This window comes from Pteropus alecto, unplaced genomic scaffold (assembly GCF_000325575.1).
Source record: "Pteropus alecto unplaced genomic scaffold, ASM32557v1 scaffold95, whole genome shotgun sequence".
Lineage (NCBI taxonomy): Eukaryota > Metazoa > Chordata > Mammalia > Chiroptera > Pteropodidae > Pteropus > Pteropus alecto.
This window is the reverse complement of record NW_006441071.1, coordinates 6,641,341-6,653,446: the sequence shown is the minus strand read 5'-3', so window position 1 is coordinate 6,653,446 and position 12,106 is coordinate 6,641,341. Positions and strand designations below refer to the sequence as shown.

Here is a 12,106-nt window from a genome sequence, read left to right as displayed (position 1 = left end):
GCTATAACATTTAGCTGTTTCCAAATATTCCAAAAACACTTTGAAAATGCAGAATTCTCTCAGAATAGTTATTATAAGATGATGTTTATTAGCATTCATTAGGACGAAGCAGGTAGTCCTTTCTTATTTTTACTACGCTGTTCAAATTTTTCTTACTAATATCTTCCAATAAACATTCTCATTGCTTTCTAATATAAATAGGAAAATTTTACAGAGTTCTTCTTTGATACTCCAAAAGACCAAAAAAAAATTATACTCATAATACAAATTGTATTACTTTATTGCCTCTCAAAAATGGAAATTTTGCTCAACTTGAAAAATTAATGTTGTTTTTTATATCACATCATCGAAAATATTACTTTTCAAACAAAACATATTCTTTCAGTTAAAACAGCAAAAATTTTCGTATTTTAAAAGAAAAGTGTTCTAAGTCTTGGCTTCTGTGCCTTTATTTCATCATGTACATAAACATAATATTGGAGATAAACTATGTATTTATCCAATTCAGCCAGTCTCTTATTTGTGTGTTTGCGTGTGTGTGTGTGTGTGTGTAGTAGAATCCTTTAATTCAACCTGATAAGGACTATTAATTGATGAGTTAGTCAAAATAGTTTGTTCCAAAAGAAATTCATTTAACAATCAAATAACTTATGTATACCTATTTACTGGCCTGTCAATCTGCTATGAATTCACTGACAGGAGTTTCATCTAATTTTTCATGTGTATTTACAGATATATGTACAACTATAATAAATTATCTAGAATTTATAGTATTTGTTTAAAGCAAACAAGAAATTAATAACCCTTCAGATGCAGTCTAAGCACAGTATTATTCTAGATTTCATAATGCTTCTCTAACCCTCTATAATCATATTGTCCATTCCTAATTATATAGCAATATTTCAGTCATTCATCTTTAACAATTCTTTCAAAAGCATTTATTTATTATAAAAACATCTCTTTTTAAAATCATAATTATTGCTTTATGTACGTTTACCTAGTTTATTTTTATAGTGATAACAAGTAAACTGGAATTAACAGGTTTAGGAATGAACAAAACAAACTTTGTTACACGTATACTTCTGGGACCTAGACAGCAATGTATGAGCTGCAGCTATTCAGCCATACACAATGCCATGGATATTAGTTTTTCAGAGGAAATAGAGAATCTTGGGTAATTGGCAAGTCTCTTAAGTGAAGTTTTCTTTCAACTATGAAAACATATATTCCTTTGCCTTACATATCTTGATTGAAAAAATTATTTCACATTCAAAATAATTCGTTAAAATTTCTCCATATCTTCATCTAAGTTACTGATGAACCAGAAAAAATATCTCTGTTTCTTAGTTATTTTCCTTCTACTCCCTCTTTTTGTGCCATATATAATGTAGTATAGGGTTTCTCAGTTACCTGGTTTTAGTGAATGAAGAAGTACCATAAATGATAGAGAACTAGCCTGTAGTATATTTCTAATAAAATGTGGACACAAACTTAGAGGAAAAGCCAATGTAAACACAAACTGTATGAAAGCTAAATTAGAAAGAAAAGAAAGAAAGAGAGAGAAAGGAAGAGAGGGAGGGAGAAAAGGAGGGAGGGAGAAAGACATAGAACAACTATGTTAGGAAGGGAAAAAAAGATTGGAAGAATTTTTTAAATGTCCATGTAGCAGAAGTCTTCATTGAAAATAAGTCTACAAGAGGAGGATAAAATCATTTTTCAAAATGCATGCAAAGTTTACAGATTATGCTTCAAAAATCATAGACTTATTAGGGTCAGAATGGAACAAGAAATACATTTTATGGGTGAAAGAAATTGCAGTCATTCACACTGTAGTATATACGACAGAATCCACTCATTAGATGTAAGAGATAGTAAAATGCAGAGCATCCAAACTCAATTTAATATAATGTTAAATTCTAATCAGTAAAGTTTGTGTCCATGCACACATTTAATTCAATTCCCCCCTTTTTTTTTTTTTAACTGAGAATCAAATGAAATAAGCTTTAAAAAAAAAACAGCCTGGAAGTTTAGTGCATTTTTCAGAAGAAACAGTGCATACATTTCCCAAACCAATCACTATTTTACGTATTAAGCCTCAAGAGAACACACACACACACACACACACACACACACACACACACACACACACACACTCTTAATTCCTTTCACAAATATTATTTGACTCTATATCTTAGCTATTGTGAATAATTCTTCAAAGAACATAAGGGTGTAGATATCTCTTTGAGATACTGATTTCATTTCCTTTGAATATACATCTAGAAGTGGGTGGCTGGATCATAAGATAGTTCTATTTTAAATTTTTGGAAGAACCTACAAACTGTTTTCCATATGGTTGTACCAATTTACATTCCCTTCAACAGTGCACAATGGTTCCCTTGATACTCTCACCAACACTTATTATCATTTGTCTTTTTATAATACTCATCTTCACATTTTTGAGGTAATATCTCATTATGCTTCTGATCTGCATTTTCTAAAGACTAGTGATGTTGAGTACCTTTTCTTATACCAGTTGGCCAATTGTAAATCAACACAAGGAGCACTTTAAATATATAAAATTTTATTTGTCAATTATGCCTCAATAAAGCTGTAAAAAATATTTGAGCACCTACTATTTTCTAGGTAGTATCCCAAGAAATACAGTAGCATACAAAACACACAAAAATATTTTCTGTCCTGGAACTTTCCTACCTGTTGGTAGAATAACAATAAACACATGTAAATAAATAAACAGTATGTTAGATGATGCATAGTCTTTGCAAAACAAAAAACAAAAAACAAGAAATGTGACAGGGAGTACTATGTAAATTTATAGAACGCCCTCCCAAGACAAAGGAACAAAGGAGCGCACTGTGTCTGGAGAAGAGTGGAGAGAAGGGAGAGAATGGAGAGAGATAATAATTAACATCAGAGGGATAACATGGGGTAGATGCTGAAAGATGCTGCATTTTACTCTAAGAGAGATTAGGTGTCATCAAAGGGTCTTGAATAGGAAAGTTAGATTACAATTCAATTATTATTGTTTGTTATGTTTACTATTATTCTTTCCTTCATCTTAATGGACATAACTCTAGCACACAGCTGAGCTGAACCAGGTTGAGCTGATCAAGTCAGGATTCAGTAAAGATAAAATGAGAAGTTTAAAAAGCTAAGTTATTAATTTTAATATCTAACCTTAATAAATAATTAGCAATAATACACCAAAACGTGACTTCCTTGAGGGCAGGATTCTTGTCTGTTTTGTTCAATGCTATAGCCCCCATGCCTAGACCAGTGCCTAGTACTTGTAGGAGCTCAACAGATTTTAATAGATAAATACTTAATTAGCGTTAATATATACTAAATTTAAAGTGACAAAAATATAAATACTACCTACCATTTCTATAACCAATTGTTGTTCAAACTAGATTCTAAAATATTCTTCTGTGCTTCATGAGATCATAGAGACTATCTGGGTAATATACTTCTTGTAAACAAAATCTAATACTTCACAAGCTTTCTCTCATATTCAGCTCTTCTAAATATATTTCCACACTAATGTAGTGCCCGAGCCCACTTCCAACTCTGGTTTTGTAACATTCCATTTGGTATTTTATTGTACCAACATAAATATAGAACAACAAAAAAGAACAATCTTTTGCCACGAAGAACATTTCAGTATCTTTATCCCTGATAACAGAAATTCAATAATGATATAAATGCCAGTGACTTGTATTTAAATAGAGTAGTCCCCCACCCTTTACCCATGGGGGGTTGGGGGGATATGTTCCAAGACTTCCAGTGGATGCCTGAAACCACAGATAGTACTGAACCCTGTAACTGTATACACTATGTTTTTTTTCCTATCAGTACATATCTATGATAAAGTTTAATTTATAAATTAGGCACAATAAGAGATTAACAACAATAACTAGTAATAGAATAGAACAATTATAACAAATATTGTAATAAAGTTATATGAATGGCTTTGGGGTGATTACTAAGTAAAATAAGGGTTATTTGAACACAAGCAATGTAATATCACCACTGAGAGGGCTACTAAGTAACCGACAGACAGGTGTACATACAATAGATATGCTGGACAAAGGGATGATTCACTGCTGTCAGAACAGAGCAGGAGGGCACAAGATTTTATTATGCTACTCGGAACAGCGCACAATTTAAAACTTATATTGTTTTTATTTCTGGAATGTTCCAATCAATATTTCGGGGCCTTAGTTGACTGCAGGTAACTGAAACCGTGGACAGCAAAACCATGGATAAGGGGACGCTACTGTAGAAAGAAGAGAGGTAGCAGGAAGCAAATAGGATTCCAGGACCTTGACTCAAAATTTTAAGTGTTTTTTGCTAACAGAGTAAACCCCAAGGAATAAGTTAATATTTATTTCTCTAAAAGTAAACAGAAAAAATAAAAAATACTAAACAGAAATATACACAGTGAAGGAGAAACAAACTTCCATTAGATTAACTGTCTCTCGAATTTAATTACAGATGATGCCACAGCAAACTATAGGTCCATCTTTTATTTAGCTTTGAAAATATTTAACGAATTTTATGCAAATTAATTTCTGCAATTTAAAAGTAAAACAATTAATAATCATAGATGATAAAATACTGAAACTTTCCAACCTTTGAACTTTCTTCTTCCATTGAATGACATGTTAATACTATGCTCAAGACATCTGAAATCCATTTTATGCAATTCTCTGTTGTGCTATAGTAAAACTTTTTATGTCTTTATTCAGTGTAAAATGTGAGAATATTTTTAATGTTACCCTTGACTGTTTCAGGACACTATCAGAACATAGTAATATATTAATATTAACAAGATGCCTTTGGCATATTTTAGATATATCCGTATTTCCACTGGAAAATGCCCCTATTGGACATAATAGACAATACAATATGGTACCATTCTGGCCTCCAATTACCAACACAGAAATGTTTGTTACTGCTCCAGACAATCTGGGATATACTTACGAAGTTCAATGGCCAAGTAAGTATTGAAAATGTATTTTTACTGTGGAAATTTCCAAAAGCAAATTTGTTATCTTTAAAGTAAAGGAATCACAGTATTTCTGAGGCGTACATTTTCCACTTGGATTGAGTTTTCATTTGGACTTTTGTGTAGGAATAAAGAGAGCAAATTTAACATTTGTTGAGAGCCCACTCTGGCCTGGTTGATTATTTAGCACACTATCTCATTTCATCTTTACAACTCTCTGAGATAAGTATTATAATACTCATTTTACAAGTTAAAAAGACAAGGCTTGGAGAGGGTAACTGTGAAATATAATAATTTTAGTAAGCAGAGAATATGAGTTTTGAGCTTAGGCCCATGTAAGATACCCATACTTTTCTACTATATAATGTTTTCTCCATTTATTTATCCTGAAAAAAAAAAATGGAGTGAGATACCCTGAGCTGTTTTTTCTCAGATTTTAAAATTCAAAACTTTTTAACTTTAAATTTCTTTCTCAAGAAAGATGGTTGTGTGTAGTAGAAGAGCACAGGATTTGAATTCTGAAAACCCGAGCTCCAAAACCTACTCTACTACCTACTAACCAAGTGATCTTTGGCAAGTGACTCAGACACTGAGCCATCATTTCCTCATGTTTAGAATTGAAATAATAATGACTATCTCAATAGGGTCTACTCATTATGAGAAGTTAGGAAGTGCCTACAAGATGACAAATGCTATAAAAGGCAAAGTGGCCAATAAAAATTAAATATGAGGATTTCTGTAAAGTGCCTAAATTTAGGGTACTCAATTTTTGGTTGTAACTATTATACTATTTATTTTTTGTTCTCCTTTTATTTTTCAAATAGGTCGGAATTTTAGTATTTCTGAGATTGTTACCATAGCAGTAATTGCTGCTTTATTACTGGTTGCAGTAATTTTTGGTGGTGCTTCTTGTCTGATTCGTGCCAAAAACAAAAGGGATGAAGCAAATCAGCCTCTCCTCACTGATCAGTATCGACACTACGCTGAAGAATATGAAACGATCCAGAATCATAATCAGTCTATGGTCTAAACTATAAAAGACCTATTTTCTTATGCATTAGTATCACAAAATTCCTGGTTGAGTTACTAACTGTATCTTCTTTTACTGTTACTTTCTTCTTTAAGCATTCAAATGTTGAAATTAAAGCTCTAGATGTTATTTTCCAGAGCTGGAAAGAGTCACAATCTTTTCAATGGGCTCTATTTTCCAGCTCTATTTGAAATGGTAGGTTGCACCAGCTTCATGGTATTTAAGTAGCAAGTGTCAAGATTTTTGGCATGCTTTGAAGGTCAGCTATATGACAATGTAAATAAGCTATTTCTGCTTTGTTTATGTGTAAGGAAAAATCATGATTGATAGTAAATCCCTGATTAAAATACATGAGTAGGCATTTTTACAATGTTAAAATGTAAATACATTTCCATTCATTGACATTGACCAACAAATATAAAAGAAGCCACAGTTAAAATAATTTATGTGGTGTTATATGTGAGATCCCAATCAACTTCTTCAATCTGGTCTTCCCCTTTGGGTATCAGTATATATTATTTATTCTAAGGTTCAAAAACACAATAAAATCACAATCTCTGTCACATTTTGAAGAGGTAAAAGCTTCACTGTTTAAGAGATAGTTCGTACTACCTATTTGACACTGTGTTCTGCTACCTCTCAATTCACCAAAAAAGGAACTAACCATCCCCATACTTCACCTCTCAATTCCTCTTCTAATATCGTAGAGGTCCCCAGGAAGGCATAAAGGTGGAGAACATGCATCATAGTGCTCTACAAAAAGCATTCAGTTAATTGTGCTTAATTCAAATAGCATTCTCTTATCATTTATCAGCCTTTCATGCATTTTAAAAATAAAATATTAAAATATTATTTCATTGTTCTTCTTTTTCTATGCAACTTTTCAAGAATACCATTCTTTTTCTTCCTATCTTCTATCATAAACTATTTTTTTCTCTTTTTGATCCTGTGCTACTGAAACAATATTCCAAATGAAAAATGCTATAGGCTGGTCATATTGAACAAATAATTTAATTAAAATTGGCTAAAAAAAGAAATAAAGAATAACAATGGTAATCATACACTATAAAAAATGGCTAGTCTGATATTCCTAACACAGTAAACAGGAACAAGATTAAAGTTATGTATATCTGATTGGTTACTGATTTTCTTGATATTAAGCAGTCTTAAGGCTATGTATACCGGTAGACAAAATGTGTTAGTGAAATAGAATGCACATAGCAATAGCATTATTTTAACTTTCAAATAGCATTACTCAATTCATTCTCTGAGAATTTTCATTTATATACTTATAGATTTTCAGATAAATTATTGCATAACATAAGATATTTTTATATAAACATCAATGAAACTAAGTCTTCCAATTCAAAACTTTGGAGTGATTTGGAGTCATTTACTAATTACCCATTTTATAAACATTTATTAAGCACATACTAGGTTTCAAACATAGATCAAGGTAACGTGAATTTGGGAAAGGGAAAGTCAGGAATGTGAAACTGAGAAGTTCACATTTGACTTGGTCCTCAAGGAGGGTCAATGGATTTACCAAATATAAAATGAGAGAAGGTCATTCTATGTAGAAGTGACAGCATCAGCAAAGTCACAGAAGTTTGAAAGAGCATGGAACATTCAAAAATATAAAGTAAGTCAGGGTGCTTAGAGCATAGTTTTCATGGAGGAGAGTAGAAAGATAAATTAGGAATAAAATCAGAGTGTTTTATACACAATCTTATGAAATTTAGAATTATCCTCTAGGTAGAAGGAAATAGGGGCAAGACACAAAGTGTTTTATGAAGAGAATGGTTATTGTGATAATTATTTACATTATTTGTAAATAATATTTATTAATGGTAAGAATAGAAGGAGGCTAAGTGACTAGTTAATGTAGTTCATGAGAGAAGGAGGACCTGTCTCAAAAGATAAACATAATTCTAGGAAATCCTAACTATAAGAGAAAGCTACACCCATTATCTTATAAATATAACTTTGATAATTTCTCCCTAAATGTATTGCTTTATTTTTATTTCATTCAAAGCCTTCTTTCTATTCATTTTACTACTCTAGAAGATTTTATGACTTATCTCGATCAGTTGACCATTACCATCCCTATAATACACTACATCATTCATTGTGAATAATACTCATTTGCGATCTTGGATATTTCCCACTGTTCTCAGTTCTCCAGTTCTCTTATAAAACACGGTAAGTGAAGTTATTAAGCACTCATTGGAAAGCATGTTCCAGACCACTTAAACTCATTTGCTATTATATAAGCATCTATTGCATACCAGTGCCACAAATTGAGGTAAGCTTAATAGTCTAAACAGAGTAAAAATGCCTGAATGCACCTTCCTATACAATCAAGAATGAAAAGCTACTACTTTTGTGTTCTCTGAAGTTATATCCTGTCTTCATTCCTAAAAGCAGATTTCAGAGACATAATTTACAGTTCCATGTGATTTTTAAAATTGAATGCAGGGAAAAGGAAGATTTGGGCTATTAAAATAACTGTTCCAAGATTTGGTTATGAGACATTTATTCTATGGTCACTTTATGAATATCCAAAATTTCATCTATTTTGTCCTTTGTGTTTCCTAGTCAAAATTTTTTATTAACCAACCAACCAATGAAACATAAAGTTGAGCAGAGAGAGCTAATGTGAAATTAAAAAAATAATAATAATATATTAACAAACCGAGAAAAGAGCCTGTTATGAAAGAGAGAAAATTTAAAAGGAAAAATGCAAAATCTGGCACTTGAAAAGCACAATTGCAAAATTAAAGGGTCAAGGAAAACCAGAACTAGCGGAATTCTTTACAAAATAACCAGATTTTAGTGGACTTCAAGTTCAATATAAGCCAGTAGTGCAATGTGACCAATAATGAGGAAAAATGCTATGCAACTGATAAAGGGGAAAAAATACTATGCAAATACTAATGTACTGTGCTTCATTAATACAGATAAAGAAATTTGTAATATTTGAGTCATATGTGGAGTATTTATTCAACTTTAAGGCCACAGTTTAATGAATAAAATCTGTCATGGCTTTCAAACAGTTTAAGGGGAATGTCTGCAAATTGGAACATTGCCTCTTCATCTTGCAAGCAACACAATGATACAATTAATAGCCCAAGAGAGAAACTTAGGAGTCACCTCTGAATTCTATCATCTCTCTCAATCCTCATATCTGACTAATTAAGATGTTGTTAATAGAGTCAATATCTATTGACCACTATATCCTGAGCACTGAACCCATCATCTAGGCAGCATTTCTCAACTGGAGGATGATTTACCCCAAAGAGACATGAGGCGAGGGGTTTGCTACTTGCTACTGGCATCTACTGGGTAGAGGCCAGGGTTGCTGTTAAAACATCTTGCAATGCACAAAACAACACCGCACAATCAAAAAATTATCTAGCCCCAAATGTCAGCAGTGCTGACTTTCTTAACTTGGAAGTTAAGAAAACCTGATACAGTGCTACAAGGATAAACACGTTTCATACTACTCCTGGTCTCACAGAGCTTAGTAGTGAATGGAAGAGAATGACAAAAACCAATGTACTCTATTAGGGACACATTATTTTCTCACAAAACAGAAAGTCTGAAAGATAGAGAGTCCAAGGTAGGTAAGGGAGCACAATGATAGCTTCAAAGACTCAGTTTCTTTATAACTTTTCTCCACTACCACTAAAGTGTGTGGTTTTTATCCTTTTATTTATACTGCCGGAGTTGTAAAAAATGGATTTTACATCTCCAGATTGATAGCAATCCCATGCAGAAATTTTCCTTTTATTCACAAATGAATATCCTCCTAAGAATTCTGCCTACATTTCATTAGAAGCATATGGCAAGGGAATATAAAAAATTGAAGGGTTTTTTTTTCTTGGTTAGTTGGTTATTATCCTGAATAAAATCAAACTCTAATATAAGGGATAAAAAAGAATGAATTTGAGATGTGGCAACCTGAAATATTACCATACAAATAAACAAGCAATCAAGATAATTATAGCAATATGAAAGAAGCACACAGTGTGCTTTCTTTAAAGAAAATACATGATGAGAGGTATCTAATTTAGAAAAGAGACTACAGAAGATTAGCTGAAGAAGTGAAAATTAAGCTGAAATCTAGAGGATGGTAAAACTGCTAGAAAAGTTAACCAAAAAGGGCTATGATAAAAGCCAAGTCCTCATTAACCAAAATAGAATGCTAAAATGTGTTACCTCTACATTGTTTTAAGATAATAGTTTAAATATATTATTTAAGAACAGGGAATCAAAATCCAAAGAAGTAACTTGAAGATCTGACATTTATTGTGTTCAAAAGTGTGATCTGTTTGTGAAGAAAACTGGAGCAGAGGATGTTGGTAGTTTTTCATGAACATTGACTTTTTGAAAGGAAATTTTAAAGAAGACAGTGACTCTTCTGGAAATCTCAATAAAGAATGATTGATTTCAAAATAAATATCGCTGAGCAGAAATTTATTCTTAATCTTTTCCTTATGAATTAGGAATCTTTAGACTAAATTTTGGGAAGAGGGAAAAAAAGAACAATGAATAAAATCTGTCATGGCTTTCAAACAGAAACTGTCAGCAAAATGAGTTATTAATCAATTAGATTAAGCAAATTATACATGGGAATACACTCTTGTATTGTTTTCATGTACACTTCAAAATACGGGCTTCTGATGCATCCTAAAATGTATTTCTGCAATGTGCTTTTCCTTCCAGTTTTCAGATTTAGCCAGACTTTTATCAATGTATCTGTTAAAAATTGAACAGACTATTACCACAAGATGGCAGCTTTGAACATATTTTAAAATGTTGATTATGAATATCAAATGCCTCCAACTGAAATGAACAGTGAAGACATCTGCTACTATTCCTCATCTGGTTTAAAAATGTTCATGTGATCTTTCAAAGCAGAAGAAATGCAATTTTTTATTTTGGTAGAAAAAATGGCTTGTGAGATTAGTAATCTTCGCTTGGCTTAAATTCTCAATCAAATAATAATAACAAAAAATATGTCTTCTTCGAGCAACTAATTATCTATTATGTTTCAATAAAGCCGGAAAAAAAATTCCCCAAGAAACAAACAAATAAAAAAAGTGTCTTCTTATTGACTAGAACTCTCTCGTATACATTATGCTCCTTCATCATGATCACTTATCATCAGGCTCTACCGGGCCACAAAATGAAGAACGAGTGGCACATCACCCAAATGGTTTCACAAACAATAAATGATTATGCCAGTACCAAAGACACTGATAATTTGTGACAAGGGTGAAAGGGCTAGCCAGCTATAGGAATCTGCTCCATTCAGCCACTGAAATTGCAAATAATGAAAGTCATGGCTAACTTTGTAAATGTACACCTAAAGCTTTCAAAGGAAAACTGGCCTAATAGAAGGCCGAAAAAAAAAGTAAAAATTCGAATTTAACTTACTTTGAAAATATTCCAACTTATAAATAGTTCCAAAAATATAATGAACTCCCACATACAACACAACTAAATTTACCAACTGCCAATATTTTGCACATTTGTTTTGTCATTCTATTTCCACACATATCTATGTACATATTAAGATCTTTCCTTAACAAGATTGAAAATAAATAGCAGATATCATGGCCCTTTGTCCCTATTTCCGTGTTTCTCCTAAGAATGGTATTCTTGTACATAACCACAATACAATGATAAAATTCAAGAAATTTAACATGGATGCAATACTATTTTCTAAGATACAGTCCACATCAAATTGCTCCAATTGTTCTGATAGAGTCCATTAATTTTTTTTAAATAACCAATTCAACACTTTGAAGTAGTCTGACATAAAAATAATTTGACGTAAAAATATCGAAAACATGAAAAAACTTAACTCAAATTGAGTAAACCCAAAGAGTAGGGGGGTGGAAAGAGAAGAGGGAGGACGTCTCAACATCTGTTTATGATAGGTAGCATTATGGGATCAACTTTGTATCCAAACAGCCCTAGGCCGGTTTTATGTCTCTTCTATTACTGGAAATGTCATTGAGCAAGTTACATCACTTTAAGCT

General features: G+C 32.1%; 1 protein-coding gene across 1 annotated transcript in view; it reads left to right on the top strand.

Moving 5' to 3' along the window:
• TYRP1 (tyrosinase related protein 1) overlaps positions 1 to 6,204 on the top strand; it is a 41,681-nt gene extending 35,477 nt beyond the window's left edge. The window contains exons 9-10 of the mRNA XM_006918362.1: positions 4,871 to 5,017; positions 5,851 to 6,204. Coding sequence (XP_006918424.1) covers positions 4,871 to 5,017; positions 5,851 to 6,056 — 353 coding nt within the window. The 3' untranslated portion in view covers positions 6,057 to 6,204. The remainder of the gene's footprint in view (positions 1 to 4,870; positions 5,018 to 5,850) is intronic.
• The last annotated feature ends 5,902 nt before the right edge of the window (positions 6,205 to 12,106 follow it).